The sequence below is a fragment of the Symphalangus syndactylus genome, chromosome 20 (assembly GCF_028878055.3).
Source record: "Symphalangus syndactylus isolate Jambi chromosome 20, NHGRI_mSymSyn1-v2.1_pri, whole genome shotgun sequence".
In the NCBI taxonomy this organism is placed as follows: Eukaryota; Metazoa; Chordata; class Mammalia; order Primates; family Hylobatidae; genus Symphalangus; species Symphalangus syndactylus.
Window position 1 is genome coordinate 16,064,717 of NC_072442.2, and position 16,267 is coordinate 16,080,983.

Below are 16,267 nucleotides of genomic sequence, written 5' to 3' on the forward strand. Positions count from 1 at the left end.
TGGCGAAACCCCATCTATAAAAACAAAAAAACAAAAAAATTAGCTGGGTATGGTAGTGCATTCCTGTAGTCCCAGCTACTTGGGAGACTGAGACAGGAGGATCACCTGGGCCCAGGAGGTTGAGGCTGCAGTGAGCCATAATTGTGCCACTGTGCTCCAGCCTCAGTGACACAGCAAGACCCTATCTCAAAAAGAAAAGAAGTATACATTGGGAAAGCCAATATATTCTAATTTATATATCCAATCTTATAAAATTTTCAGGTTTACAAAAAGACAAAGAAGATACAGTCTATAAACTTTTGTGCATTAATGCACATTATCAAGAAAGTGAAAAGACAACCTACCAAATGGGAGAAACTATTTGCAAATCATATGTCTAATAAAGGTTTAGTATCCAAAATATATAAAGAATTCTTAACCAGGCACAGTGGCTCACATCTGTAATCCCAGCACTTTGGGAGGCTGAGGTGGGTGGATCACCTGAGGTCAGGAGTTCAAGACCAGCCTGGCCAATATGGTGAAACCCTGTTTCTAATAAAAATACAAAAATTGGCTGCGCGTGGTGATGCATGCCTGTAATCCCAGCTATTTTGGGAGGCTGAGGCAGAAGAATTGCTTGAACCTGCGAGGCAGAGGTTGCAGTGAGCTGAGATCATGCCACTGTACTCCAAGCTGGGTGATAAAGTGAGACTCAAAATACATTAAGTAAATAAATAAATGGAGACAGGGTCTCACTCTGTCATTCAGGCTGGAGTGCAGTGGTGCAGACACAGCTCATCGCAACCTTGACTTCCTGGGCTCAAGCAATCCTCCTGCCTCAGCCTCCTGAGTAGCTGAGACGTGTGCAGGGTCTCACCATATTGCCCAGGCTGGTCTCAAATTCCTGGTCTCAAGCAATCCTCCCGTCTTGGCCTCCCAAAGTGCTGGGATTACAGGTATGAGCCAGCCAGTCTGGCATATTAAACTTTGACTGAACACAAGACACTGAATTTTACTCTGTTGGATGTTAGATACTTCAGCAACCTTATACATTTTCTTGAGCTTCCTTCTGGGATGCAGTTAAGTTACTTGAAAACAATTTGATCCTTTCAGGTCTTACTTTTGTTAGGTGGGTCCAGAGCAGTGTTCAGTCTAGGGCTAATTTCTGCTATCAAGGCAAAAACTTCCTTAGCATTATACCCAATGACCCATGAATTATGAATTTCTCCACCATGGCTGGTTGCAACAGACACAGTTCCTAGCCCCGTGTGAACAGCAGGCACTCACTATTCCCTCTAATCCTGTCAAGCAGTTCTTCCCCAATCTCAGGTAGTTTCCTCAGACATATGCCCTGAGAAGTACTCTGCTGAATACTCAAGGGGAACCCATTACGGATCTCTAGACTTCAGTCTCTGCAGCTTTCTCCTCTCTGGTATTTTGTCCAATGCGCTCTAGCTGCACTGTCCTTTCTAGACTCTCAGCACTATCCCCTTAACCAAGTCTGCGAGATTCTCCCTCAGTCCCAGCTCCTCCCTGTGCAGCCTGAAAACTCTCTCAAGGCTGTAAGCTGGAGAAATCACCGAGCTAGTTTGTGTTTCTCATCTCTCAGGGACTGCTTTCATTTGTTACTACCTGTCCAGTGTCTAGAAAATGTTGTTTCATGAGGTCTTTTTTTTTTATTGTTGCAGGAAAATGGGTAGATCTCATCCCTCTTGCTTTATGTTAGCTGAAAGCAGACATTCCACACCAAACTAACAGATTTCATGTAACAGAGTTAAAAAAAAAATCATTAATATGATTCCAGATCCCACATTGTAAACAACATTTAACAACCTACCACTTGTTCAGTTTGGATGTAATATCAAAGAAGATCCACAATTATCTAAAACCACTTTAAAAAATATTCCTCCTTGACAAAAAGTACATTTGTGGTTCTCAGGGACTGAGGGAAAGGGGGAATGGGAAGTGACTGCTAAGGAGTACAGGGATTCCTTGTGGAGTAAACAGAATGTTATAAAATTAGATGTTGGTGACGGTTGTAGAACTCTGCAGACAGATTTCATACATGTATTTCAATCAAAATGATATTTTAAAAAAATTGAATATAAAAGCAGACATGAGAATCCAGTTGTCTTCTTTTAAGCCAGATAGTAAAGAGATTTCCAAAAATGCAAATACAAGTTTTCTTAAAAATATTTTGTTTTTAGAAAAATACCATCCTATGATGCCAAGAATTCCATATTATTCTACATCTTAACACACATACCAATATAGTAATTAATAAAAATAAAAATTAACAAAAATTGCTAGGGGTAATGTATGTAAATGCACATTAAGGTTGTTATTTAATTACACTTCTTACTTAGAAGTTTCAGGCAAGCCAGCTGAGAGTTCCAGAAACACAGATAAGTAGTAACCTCGCACAACTCCATTTCCATCCTAAAAGAAGAATAATCAGTTTAAGTGTAAAAAAATTAAGCCACAATACAACAAAATGCAGATAATATCTGATATCTAGATTGAGAAGTACTTCTAAGCCTCAAAGCAATGGAAGAAATAGTTAAAAATACCAACAGATTTGAGTTCTTAACAACTTTAAACTTTTGTGCATTAAAAAAAAGTGAAACTATTAAGGCACAAAAATGAAGGGAAATATCAACAACCACAAGAAAGATTAAGAGTTTTAACATATATAGAACTCTTACAAATCAACCTTAACAAAAAAACAAGACCCTAATGGGAAAAATAATTTCATTAGAAATGAGGCAAAAAAAAATTTTAAACCAAAAATTAATTTTTAAGACCAACATACAAAAAGGTAATACCCTATGCTGAAAGTAATTAAATATAATTTCTATATGATTTTAATATTAGAATTCCATAGAAGATTCTGTCTAGAGATTGAGAAGTTGTTTAAATCTCTACTATAGATTTTATTTTTATAAAGATAATTGCTCCCACCCTTTTTGTTTAATTTGGCAAGACTCTTTTAAAAAAAGAGAATTACTTCCTATGTATTTCCCTAGTACTTCAGGTGTCTATGTTTTAAAAGAATCACATTTATTATAACTACTTGTTTAAACATCTGTTCCCCCAACGAGACAGTGAAGGCTGAGAACAGAGATCCTTATACATCTCCAGTGTCTACTGGGATATGACTACAGAGAGGTACAAGTACTATTAACCCCTTCGTTTTTAGTCTACCTTGCTTGAAAGGACCTGAGGCAACTTTTGAGGTTCGACATGATAATCACTCAATAGATATCAATGAATAAATGACTCATCAGCTAGGTGAATAAAGCCAGACATAAAAGGTTATATATTATTGTATAATCCCATTATACAAAACTTTTCTAAAAAAGAAAATAATCCGAAACTACATATTGAAAGACTTCAATGTGTAACTGAGAATACTAACCCAGGAGGACTAAAATGTGTAATAGTAAATTACTGGACTCAAAGATTATTTAGCATCTAGGTAATATCACCAAACATCTTTAAAGGTAAAGAAAATTAGTTGATTATCAGACTTTTCCTAAAGAAAATGGAATTGCATGTTGAAGATACCCAATGAAAGAAAATATGAGCCAAGGATTTCATATCCAGCAATACTAGCCTTAGAATATAAAGGGCAAAAACTGTTTTCAACATATGAGAACTCAGGGAACATTGTTTCCAATAGGCCTTCCAGCAGAATGTATTAGAGAACAAGGTGTGGACAAACAAACAGTTGTCTAATATGGGGGGAGAAGGGGAACAGGGAATGGGGACAGCATATGTAACAAAAAAAGAAGAGTTAACAGTTCTCAGTAATCAAATTAGTATACTACAGAACTCTGAAAGAAAGACTTTGGTTTCAAAATTTATTAGAAATATGAAAAACTTACTGGGTAAACTTTTAACCTCCAGCAAAGTCCTGAAACTTGAAGAGGTGGACTGTAAACAGGATCTGCTCTCTGACGCAAAGTGCTAACGAAAAAGAAAACCAACCAAACCCCAAGATCAAAACTGCTGTGAAATGGCAACAGGCAAAAAGAAAAACCAACCAGTTTCTTTGTTACATATTTGAAATCCTAGACAAATAACAAGGTGACTGAACAGGTCAAAATTCCACTGTAAAAGTTTAGATATGCTTACATTCTGAAATAAAGAAAATTTAAAGATACTGAAATATTCAGCAATATCTTTTAAGTTTCAGGGGAAAAAAAAACCCTCAAAATTGTGACATTTCAGGGAAAAGGAATGTATCACTAAGTCTCCCAAATTTAATTAATGCTTCAACAAGCAATCTTTCACCATTAAAAATAAAACAAAACCCAGAATGTTTCTTCCTCACTTCTCTGCAGTATAATCATCTTTTAACATTGAAAAACGAGAGTACACTAAACCTTAATACATGTGGGAAAAACCTCAAAGAGACTATGTTTTAGCCACAAAAGTATCCCATAAGAAAAGACAAATTAAATGGGAAGAGGGATAAATTCTGTGTAGCTTTTTTTTTTTTTTTTTTGAGATAGAGTTTTTTGAGACAGTTTTGCTCTTGTTGCCCAGGCTGGAGCGCAGTGGCACAAACTCGGCTCACTGCAACCTCCACCTCCTGGTTTCAAGCGATTCTCCTGCCTCAGCCTCCCAAGTAGCTGGGATTACAGGCGCCCACCACCACGCCCAGCTAATTTTTGTATTTTTAGTAGAGACAGGGTTTTACCATGTTGGCCAGGCTGGTCTTGAACTCCTGACCTCGATGATCCACCCGCCTCGGCCTCCTGAAGTGCTGGGATTACAAGCTTAAGCCACCATGCCCCGCCCTGTGTGGCCTTATTGTGATGGCCTTTGCCTATTATTTGGAGTTTCTCTCCTGAAGACCTTGTATTCCTTGTTTCCACTTCCAATGCTGCCCTCAAAGACAAATTGCTAAGAACCTTTGCATGTTACGATCTTCACTTCTGATCTTAGAGAAAAAGTAGTAAAAGCTAATAAAATTAACATACAACTGACAAAGGCTACACATTTCTTACAATAATGGCCCCTTATCCACAATTCTTCACTTTGAGCTGAGATAAACGGATCTCAATGGATTTCTTCCCAGCACTTTTATTTCTGAGGATGGTTTAGAGGGGGCTCATCAACCTCTAACTGTCCGGCCCCCCACCTTAGTCAAAGCTAAGTGATCTCTCTTATTTAAAATGGTTCCTCACTTTGGGCAGAGCACCGTGGCTAATGCCTATAATTCCAGCACTTTGGAGGCTGAGGTGGGAGAATTACTGGAGCCCAGGAGTTTGAGACCAGCCTAGGAAACACAGTGAGACCCCATCTGTGTGGTGGCACACGCTTGTAGTCCCAGTTACTTGGGAGGCTGAGGTGGGAGGATCGCTGCAGCCCAGGAGGTTGAGGCTGCAGTGAGCAATGATCACACCACTGCACTCCAGCCTGGGGGACAGAGCAAAACCCGTTCTCAAAATAAAAAGCAAAGGTTCCTTTTCCCAGACTAGAGAAGCAGTCAGTCTAAAGATACAATATAATCCAGCACAAATTATCTCCACGTTTCTAATAGGAAACTTATCCTTCTAAGACTTCTAAAGTGAGTGACACAGTTCACTAGATTACTGTCTTACCAAAGAATACCTTTCTGGCTCTTCCTTATATACACATACAAAAAAACCAGAATTGTCAAAAACTCTTACCTGAAATTCTCTAAAACAAAAGTAGCTGAATCGTAAGATGGCACTAATTCACTAAAAAAAAGCAAAGGCAAAAAAAATTATTTAGCTTACATGTTTAAAATTCCATTTACCTAAAAAAACCAAGTCCCTCACTAGTATCTTAAAAACTTTATTAAACTAAAATCTAAGAAATATTTTTAAATCTTTATTGAACATAACATTAAATCAAATGAATTCATAAAACCATCAAGTCTGCAATTAAATTGGAGATAGAAATACTTTATAAAGGTTTTTTGGCTGGGCGAGGTGGCTTACCCCTATAATCCCAGCACTCTGGGATGCCAAGGTGGGTGGATCACCAGAGGTCGAGAGCTCAAGACCAGCATGGCCAACAAGGTGAAACCCCATCTCTATTAAAAATACACCAAAATTACCTAGATGTGGTGGTGTGCACCTACAATCCCAGCTACTTGGGAGGCTGAGGCACGAGAATCGCTTGAACCCTAGAGGTGGAGGTTGCGGTGAATCGAGATTGCACTACCACACTCCAGCGAGGGCAACAGAGCCAGACTCTGTCTCAGTCAACCAATAAATCAATAAATAAATACTTTATAAAAGCTTTTTTTCCTAAAAGAAAAAAGGCAATACATTATATAATTAATTATTAAAGTAAGTACAAGAAATACACTTTAAAAAGTACTCATGGAAATGGGAAAAAGAAACTGATGCTTAGGGCGTGAATCTGAATTATGAAACAGATATAAAACATCCTTTAAAAAATGAAACAACAGTCAACGATATCACAATTAATCCCCAAACTTCCTTCTTTGGAATGAATTATGGGAAATATTAACAGACTTCAAATACTTTGAAACTATTTACTAGCAAATAAATCTATACATTTTTATAGGATGAATACCTCATCACCTAAGGGGCAACTGTGATGGACTAGCACACTCACACTTTCTTGGCAAGTCAAAACTACTTCAAGCAACTTTAGTCCCATCCAATCTTCTTCAGAGAGAACTGTATTATAATCACAGAATGGACTAAAAGTCACTTTGCTGCTGACTACCTTCAGTCATGTGGATGGTTTGTACACTGTCATTAGAACACCTCAAAATTCATTAAAACACTATGAAAAAGACTATCATACAATGTTTTAATACAGTGCTATAAATTTGATATATAAAATTACAAATTTACCAAAACAATAAACTGCAAACCATTTCATCACATCTTCAGATATATTTTTTAAAGTTCAATTCATCATAATTTTGGTTATTATCAAAAGAAGATAAAAGACACATCTATAGCACTGCCACACTATGATACTGTCTAAAGAAATTAGTGGCTTGCAATACAATATAGATAAATAATTATTTTAATGTAAGAATGTATAGCTAAATAGGTCACATCTTTTACATAGTAAGCAGATGTACTTTGCCCTGTGATTAACTATATAGCTACTATCCAAATTGACTATGTCAAGAATTCCTATGATATCCCTAGTCAGTTGTTATCCTTCTTAGAAGACTCACTTTCCTCATCCCCATATACTTTTGCCTGGTTAACCCTCAGTATTTCTTCAGATAACAGATTAGAAGTCACATACTCTTGCGGGTTTGCTCTAAGGTCTTCCCATTATATGATCTCCTAGCACTCAATATACACAAACCCCAATTAGCAGGACCAATGCAACTAGTGCCTAGGAAGCCTTTCTGGAACCATAAACCTAGTAAGAGCTCTAAGGGAGTCTTCCCAGTATAGTCTTCAAATTTGACATGCTTTTGTAATTTTGTGCAACTTTCAATCACGTCTCTCATCAAGTACAGAATATCCTCCACAACATGCAAAGACTTTAATCAATCCCCAGTTGCCTGCTAATCTGCATATTATTTCTTCTGCCATGTCCAGTGTAATTTATTTCTTGTGTTGTTGTTACTGTTATTTCTGCTCTAAGTCCAGACTATCATTATCATATTTTATTGGCCATTAAGGGTCAAAAGGCTTCAGCAGAACACAAAATAAACAATAGGAGATGCCATTTTCAACTCAGAATGGTGAAGTAGAAAGCTTCCAGGCTAAAGAGCATAGGTTACTAACACTCAGGAACCAAGAGGGTACAGTTCAGTTTACCCTAGTCTCACTTGCTGAGAGAAAATGATCACATTCAGAGCATAGAAAACAGGTACTGTGATATACTTTTACATATGTACATTTTCCTAGGGAAAACTTTTTGGACACAAATAGTATAATGACAAATTAGTGGTATGGGGCAGCATTAAACAGGATACTTACTTCCCCTATCACCAGTTACCACATTAATTTTATTACTGTTCCAATAACCTGTTTTTCTAAGTCATAATTATAAATCCAAAGAGCTCTGTATTACGCTTAATGCTAGCACTTAACACATGCCTAAAATATAGCTGGCATATATTCACTGAATGAATGTTTACAAATACTTGCTGGCAGATTCGTAGAGTTGGAAATATTTGCTCAAAAATTTCTTTTGCAAAAGAAATTATTTTGCTTTTTAAATTTTAATTTTTTTTTTTTTTTTTGAGACGGAGTCTCGCTCTGTCACACAGGCTGGAGTGCAGTGGTGCAATCTCGGCTCACTGATTTTGCATTCTTTATATGCATATACAAAGCTATTGCTACTGCTAGGCCATCTAATTCCACCACCACATCTCCATATTATGCTCATTCATTTAGAGGTTATCTTCAATCATACTGATGTTATCATTCTGTGGCTGCAGAAGAGGCACTGCTTTATCTTTTCATAGTTTTAAAATTTTCTCCTCCTCTCTTAGAAGTGTAGACTGCTCTAGTTATGACTGGATTCATCTCATGATGGTGTCAGTGAATCTTTGTCTTCACAGAATATGGGAAACTACCCTCAAACCATCTCTAGCCCAGTAATCTGAAGTCACTAATCTGCAAATCTTCAGACCAGTAACCTCATCATAACGTCATGAACAAAGGGAAAAAAGGGAGAACCACAAGTATCCATTTGTTTCTTAAGGAAATAAACTGCTGCGCTATATAAAAACTGGTTCTCCTTATCAACTTGACTATTTCTCCCTGAAACATAAAACTCTCTATGAACTGACAGCTTTACTATTGTATCTTTTATTTTTTCTTTTCTGCCTCAGCCTCTGGAGTAGCTGGGATTATAGGCATGCACCACCACACCCGGCTAATTTTGTATTTTTAGTAGAGATGGGGTTTCTCCATGTTGGTCAGGCTGGTCTAGAACTCCCGACCTCAGGTGATCCACCCGCCTCGGCCTCCCAAAGTGCTGGGGTTACAGGCATGAGCCACCGCGCACCCAGCCCACAGTAAGATGTTTAGTTCCTCTTCTCCCATGCAGCACCTACAACAATACTGGGCACATGGTCTTTAATAAATAACACTTCACTGATTTAGTGACCTTTTCTTCTCCACTGTGGCTCCATTACTAATTACTAACTGATGGAACTAAAGGCAATGTGCTTTGCACATCTAAACTTTCGTATGTAACTTAATGTCACAAATGCTGGTCTTTCTTATTTGGCCCTCTTTTCCTGTATGTTGCAACTAATAAAATAGGTTTCTAATAAGAATTAAATTAAAAGCCAAAGTTTCCGATAAGGTAGTGAGCATTACTGGAGAAAGAGAGAAGCCCCTAAAAGTGCTTAATTAACAGACTAGTGAGCATTGTTGCCTGCCTGATAAGCTGCTGAAAGTGGTATAAGAATGGGAATTTACACACATCAATGGTTCCCAAACTTTAGTGCAGTATTATTACTTAGAGTGCTCAAGACGCATTTCTGAATACCTCCTCTATAAAGATTCTGGGGAAGTTGGCCTGGGAATTTGCATTTCAAACAAATGCCACACATAGCTCTGACTTAGGTCATCCATGAACCACACTTTGAATTGAAAAACACTAATTTTTATATATGACCCTTAGGTCAAAATCTGTTTCATTCCACAGGGGATGAAATGGTTCAGAAAACAAATCTTCAATACTGAAAGCTGACCACAGTATCAATGAGGCAGCCTAGGGATTTTGGTGAACATTCTTCAACCAAATCTACTTAATGACAGCAAATACGTAGTCCTTTTAATAATATTCAGTGCTGTCACTCAGAAACAGAGATTTAAACAAAAAAGTCAGTGCTTTAAAAAGATAGGAATACTTTATGAGGTTGTTAATCAGAAAGGAAGACTTCTACTGGTCAATGAGAACCACCGGAGTTCTAGCTGTCAGAAAAACTTTGCCCTTCTGTTTACAGGACTGTGGCATCTATAACGAGTAAGAAGGGCTTATAACAGTGATTCTCAATCAGGGGTGATTTTGTTCCCATGGACATTTGGCAATGTCTGGAAACATTTTTGTCACAACTGCAAGGTGGTGGGGTGGGGAGTGCTACTGGGATACTGCTAAACATCCTATAAAACACAGGAAAGCTCACCCCACCCCACAAGTAATTATTCTGCTCAAAATGTCAACAATGCCAAGATTGAAAAGCCCTGGCTTATATGATATACTCTAGTACAGTGAATGCGGCCAGGCATGGTGGCTCACACCTATAATCCCAGCACTTTGAGGTCGAGGCAGGCAAATCACTTGAGGTGAGGAGTTTGAGACCAGCCTGGCCAACATGAAGAAACCCTGTCTCTACTAAAAATACAAAACTTAGCTGGGCGTGGTGGTGCATGCCTATATTCCCAGCTACCCAGGAGGCTGAAGTGTGAGAATTGCTTGAATCCGGGAGGTTGAGGTTGCAGTGAGCTGAGATCACGTCACTGCATTCCAGCCTAGGTGACAGAGTGAGACGTAGCATAACTAATAATAAATAAATAATACATTAAAAAAATAAAAAATAAAATAGTACAATGAATGCTCTGTAATCATCAGAGGCATCACATATTAGAGGAAAAAGAAAAGGCAGCTTAACATATAAACATTTTTATAACAAAGGCTATTTTCTAAATGTGCCACAGCCCTCACCATGGTAGGAAAACTTGATAGTATTCCATAAGTCATCTCTCTAAGATAAAGTCTGTCACACCAAAATGTTTATCTAAAGCAGTGGCTTCACCCCTCATCTTAGAAAAGGAGATTTTAAAAGAACAAACTGAAAATGTCCATCTGAACCCAATGTCATAGGCTGAATTGTGTCTCCCCAAATTCCCATGTTAAAGCCCTAACCCCCAATGTGACTGTTATCTATAGCCAGGGCCTTTAGGAAGATAATTAAGGCGAAATGAGTTGATAATGGTGGGTCTAATACAATAAGGCTTGTGTCCTCATAAAAAGAGAAAGAGACACCAGAGACTGATCTCTCTCCAAGCAAGAACAGAGAAAAGGTCAGGTGAAGACACAGAAAGAAGGCAGCTGTCTGCAAGCTGAGGCAAAAAAGTGAATTTTCTGACACCCTGATCTTGGAATTCTTGTCTCTCAAACTGTGAGAAAATACATTTCTGTTGTTTAAGGCACCCGGTATATGGTATTTTGTTATAGCAGCCCAAGTAGACTAATACACACCCAAAGATTTTCTTTCAAATGGCCTGGGGTATGGTATGACCAGCACTGATTAATTTTCAGCCAAATCCCAAGTGATTCCAACATCTAGTCAGAAACCACCAGTCTAACACCACAGAATGATCACAAACATGCTTGAAGGAATATGCTGTTCAGAAAAATTCTAAGGTTTGGCCCAAGATGAAAACTAGGATACTTTTTGCCATGATTATTTCCTCTCTCTATCTTTTAGGATCTGGAGATAACATGGCGTCACCTTCAAATTCTTTTGGCATTTCATCAGTTTCTGAGTTTTGTGTTAGGAGATATAGTTCAATTCAAAAGGTACACTGATGAAGCTAATGTAATCAATTTTTTTCTATACTATGGAAGATGGAGCTCTTGGAAAAAAAATGATTCCTAGTTCATTATCATTTTCTTTTAACAGTCAAAAGTATCAGTCTGTGAGACTTTTCAGGAGAACTAGATTTGTATGTATACAACAGAGCTCGCCAGACCACTCCATTATAAACAAGACCTTAAAAAGCTATGGAGTGGCCAAGTGTGGTGGCTCGTGTCTACGATCCCTAGTAATTTGGGAGGTCAAGGTGGGAAGATCACTTGAGTCCAGGAGTTTGAGACCAGCCTGGGCAACAAGTGAGACCCTATCTATAAAAGAAAAAAAGAGAGAGAGATGGCATAAAAAAAAATAACATTCTTTTGAAACAAGTATATGCATTTCCACATAAATTTCAAATGAAAATGAAATTAAAAACTGTGTCATACCTGGTAAAGTCTGGTGGAACAGGAGTGGTAACAAAAGATGCCATGGGCTTCCGATGAACTTGCTGAAACATCATAAGGATCTCTGAGCTCTTAGATATCAACTCACTCTTACTACAAGACCGCAACTGTGTGAGGAAAAAAATTATTTGAACAAACAAAATTACTATTCACTGCCACCTCAAAATTCTTAAGAAATTACAAATTATTCTGATTATAAACTGAAAAAAATGATAAAAATAAAGTGAGCTTGAGAATTAAGAATGTACAAAGAATCTAGGTTTATTTCTATAATATTCTAACAGTAAAGTCACTGAATAAGTATACTTAATATTAATGCATTTTTCTCTCCTTACATTTTAGGATAAATGAGGTTTGAAGCAAGTACAAATATACTTTCAGGCTGGTACAGTGAAGTTCTTATGAATGTATTAATGAACAAACCTGTAAGTTGAAAGCTTTTTTTTTTTTTTTTTTTTTTTGAGACAAGAGTCTTGCTCTGTCGCCCAGGCTGGAGTGTGATAGCGCGATCTTGGCTCACTGCAACCTCCACCTCCTGGGTTCAAGGGATTCTCCTGCCTCAGCCTCCTGAATAGCTGGGATTACAGGTGCGTGCCACCACACCCAGCTAATTTTTGTATTTTTTAGTAGAGACGGGGTTTCTCCATGTTGGTCATGCTGGTCTTGAACTCCTGACCTCATGATCCACCCGCCTTGACCTCCCAAAGTGCTGGGATTACATGCGTGAGCCACAATGCCCGACCAAGTTGAAACCTTTTAAAAGCAATTTCTCAGATTGTATTCTAGGTAACAGAATACAAAATGTACACACATACACCCCTGTGCGCGCGCGCGCGCGCACACACACACACACTATCTGATACTAACTTGGGAAACACTATTTTGGGAAAAAGTAACAAATCTAACTTCAGTAACATAATCATGGTAGATAAAAGATAAGACTACTAATTTTTTCTTCAAAAAAACCAGTTTGAAGTAACTCCCAGTTCTGCCACTAATTACATGACTCTGAGTCTGTTTACATACAAAACGAAAATAGTAATATCCACCACTGCTTACTTCGTGAAGTTTGTTTTAAGGATTATGAAGCTATCGTGAAAAAGCTTTGTAAACAATCTGTTATGTGCTGAATTTTGTGCCCCTTTCCTCCATAATTTATATACTGCAGGCTCAACCTCCAGTACCTCAGTCTATTTGGAGATAATCTTTAAAGAGGTGATTATGTTAAAATGAGGCCACTGGGGTAGGGCCTTAATCTAACATGACTGATGTCCTTATTAAGAGGAACAGACTCTAGTGCTGCACAATCACACAGAAAAGTCCATGTGAGGACACAGTAAGAAGGCAGTCATCTACAGGCCAAGGAGAGAGACCTTAGAAGAAACGAAACCTGCCGACTTCCGGCCCCTGGAATAATGAGAAAACAAATTTCTATTGTTTAAGTCTCACAGTCATTGCTATTTTTTATGATAGGCCTAGCAAACTAATATACTATCAAATGCCATATGAATGATATTCATAAACCCACCTACAGGTGAGTTTGTGTCTTTTAAATAACAGTTGCTTAAGGCTCACCAAAAACAACATATCATATGGCTGGGCATGGTGGCTCACACCTGTAATCCTAGGACTTTGGGAGGCTGAGGCGGGTGGATCACTTGAGGTCAGGAGTTTAAGACCTCATGACCTGGCCAGTTCAAGGCCTGGCCAACAAGGTGAAACCCCATCTCTACTAAAAATATAACAATTAGCTGGGCGTGGTGGCACGTGCCTGTAGTCCCAGCTACTCAGGAGGCTGAGGCACAAGAATTGCTTGAACCCGAGGCGGAAGTTACAGTGAGCCAAGATCGTGCCACTGCACTCCAACCTGGGCGACAGGGCAAGACTCTGTCTCAAAAGAAAAAAAAAAAGTATCATATATCACATGATATATACCAAAGTTTATAGTCTTGGGTTACCAAGAATAATGATATGATGTTTGAGCTACTGCATCAACCAATGACATAATGGTAAGTGGTAATAGCAGAAAACAACAAACAGCTGCATATTTTGTCATTCATATTATTATGTGTCAGGCATTGCCCAAGACATTACGGTTTTTTGAACAATTTACATAAAATGATCTAAAGTTATTTGAATTGTTTGCTTAAGATTTTTAAGGTATGCTAAAAATCACTGTGTATATGTACATACATACACACATAATACAAAAAATTTTAACTTATATTAATTGAATGCTTACTGTGTATATCCTTCCTTGACACCATTTCTTCCAAAAGCAACTTGCTCCCTTCAACAGAAGTTTATTATCACATACATGTGTTTCCACAATTACTATGTGTGTACATACATCCATAAACAATGTTCTGAATGTTTTCAAGCTTTACATAAACACTATCAGGCTATATCACCATGTAGCCTACATGTTTCAGTTAATATTATTTACTTTTTTTTTTTTTTTTTTTTTTTTGAGACAGGGTCTCGCTCTGTCGCCCAGGCTGGAGTGCGGTGGCACGATCTCGGCTCACTGCAGTCTCTGCCTCCCGGGTTCAAGCAATTTTCATGCCTCAGCCTCCCGAGTGGCTGGGACTACAGGCATGTGCCACCTCGCCCAGCTAAGTTTGGTATTTGTAGTAGACACGGAGTTTCACCATGTTGCCCAGGCTGGTCTTGAACTCACTCAAGTGATCCGCCCACCTAGGCCTCCGAAAGTACTGAGATCACAGGCATGAGCCACCACGCCCGGCCTATTTCTTTACTTTTTTAAACAGATGGGTCTTGCTATACTTCCCAGGCGAGTGCAGTGGCTATTCACGGGTACAATCATAGCACTGCAGCTTGAATTCCTGGGCTGAGGCAATCCTCCCACCTCAGCTTCCTGAGTATCTGGGACTACAGGTGTACACCCAATCTCAATACTGTTTTGTTAAAAACTAAGACAATGGCCTAGGCCTACACATGGTCAGGATCATCACTATCACCACCTTCCACCTCCACACCTTGTCCCATTGAAAGGTCTTCATGGGTACTAGCACATATGGATCTACAATGCTAACAATGCCTTCTCCTGGAATATAGTCAATGTTTTTTTAAAAAGTAAGAGTAAACTCTAGAATATATTCTAGAATAATGAATGGTATGGTATAGTAAATACATAAACCAGTAGCATAGTTGTTTATTATACTTATCAAGTATTATATACTATACATAATGTGTTATATTTTTATACAACTAGCAGTGCAGTATGTTTGTTTACACCAGCATCACCATAAACACATGATTAATGCTTTGTGCTACTACATTACAATGGCTATGATGTCATTAGACATCACTATTAGGCAACAGAAATATTTCAGCTCCATTTTAATCTTATGGGACCATTGTCACCTATGCAGTCTGTCATTGACTAAAAGGTCATAATTTGACACGTCTGTATATGGGAGATGTGTATAGGTTATATGAGAATACTATGCCATTTTATATAAGGGACTTCAGTATCTGCGGATTTTGGTATCCATGAAAGTCCTGGGGCCAATGACCCACAGATATATATGTATGTATGTAAAAAGAAAAGGAAAAAAGAATGGGGATAATGAAGAAAAATAAGAGTATTTAGTAAATATTTATGTGCTGAATCCTACAAGCCAAATTGTCAATCAAGTACAAAGATAAAATAAAAATATTTTCAGACAATGCAGTCAAGAAAAATGTGTTCTGATTACCCTTCCTGGAAAGCTACTGAGGGAAGTGGGATATTAAAACAAAACAAGTAAATCAAGAAAGTGGAAACCATAGGAATCAGGAAACATGGGATTCAATACAAGAAAGATGTGAAGGGAATCCCCAGAATGATTAAGATAAAAATCTCAGGATACAGCTGTGTATAAGGCATAGAGAGAAATTATAAAAAGCAAATTCCAGACAAGTGAATGTATCAGATATTTATGCAACACTATATATTTTATTTACTCATTTACTATATGCTTCATATTCACCCACCTTAATCTAAAATATAAACTCTATGAGGACAGAATTTTACCATTTTGTTCACTGCTGTATCACCAATATCTACAACGATGCCTGCTATCTATTTAGGACTTAATATTTCCTCAATAAATAAAAATGCTAAATTTTAGCATAATAATCACTACATGTAAAGTAACTGGCAATAATATCTCAAAGCCACCACTTAAGTCACAGTGTGGGGAGATTTTAACCTCTTATATATTCAGATTTCTATGGAAATAATTCTGTTCTTACAAAGCAGAATGTAGTTCTAATGCAGTTCCCAAACATGAAGAAAAAA

General features: G+C 37.9%; 1 protein-coding gene across 12 annotated transcripts in view; it reads right to left on the minus strand.

Moving 5' to 3' along the window:
- The window catches only part of TRIM37 (tripartite motif containing 37), a 117,350-nt gene that overhangs the window by 67,752 nt on the left and 33,331 nt on the right, over window positions 1-16,267 (minus strand). For 10 of the 12 annotated variants that reach the window (XM_055258546.2, XM_063628500.1, XM_063628504.1 and 7 more), the window contains exons 9-12: window positions 11,944-12,068; window positions 5,661-5,711; window positions 3,867-3,948; window positions 2,342-2,418 (exon numbers count right to left, since the gene is read on the minus strand). In XM_055258546.2, the coding sequence (XP_055114521.1) occupies window positions 2,342-2,418; window positions 3,867-3,948; window positions 5,661-5,711; window positions 11,944-12,068 (335 nt within the window). The remainder of the gene's footprint in view (window positions 1-2,341; window positions 2,419-3,866; window positions 3,949-5,660; window positions 5,712-11,943; window positions 12,069-16,267) is intronic. The other 2 variants (XM_063628501.1, XM_055258543.2) reach the window with 1 other exon arrangement.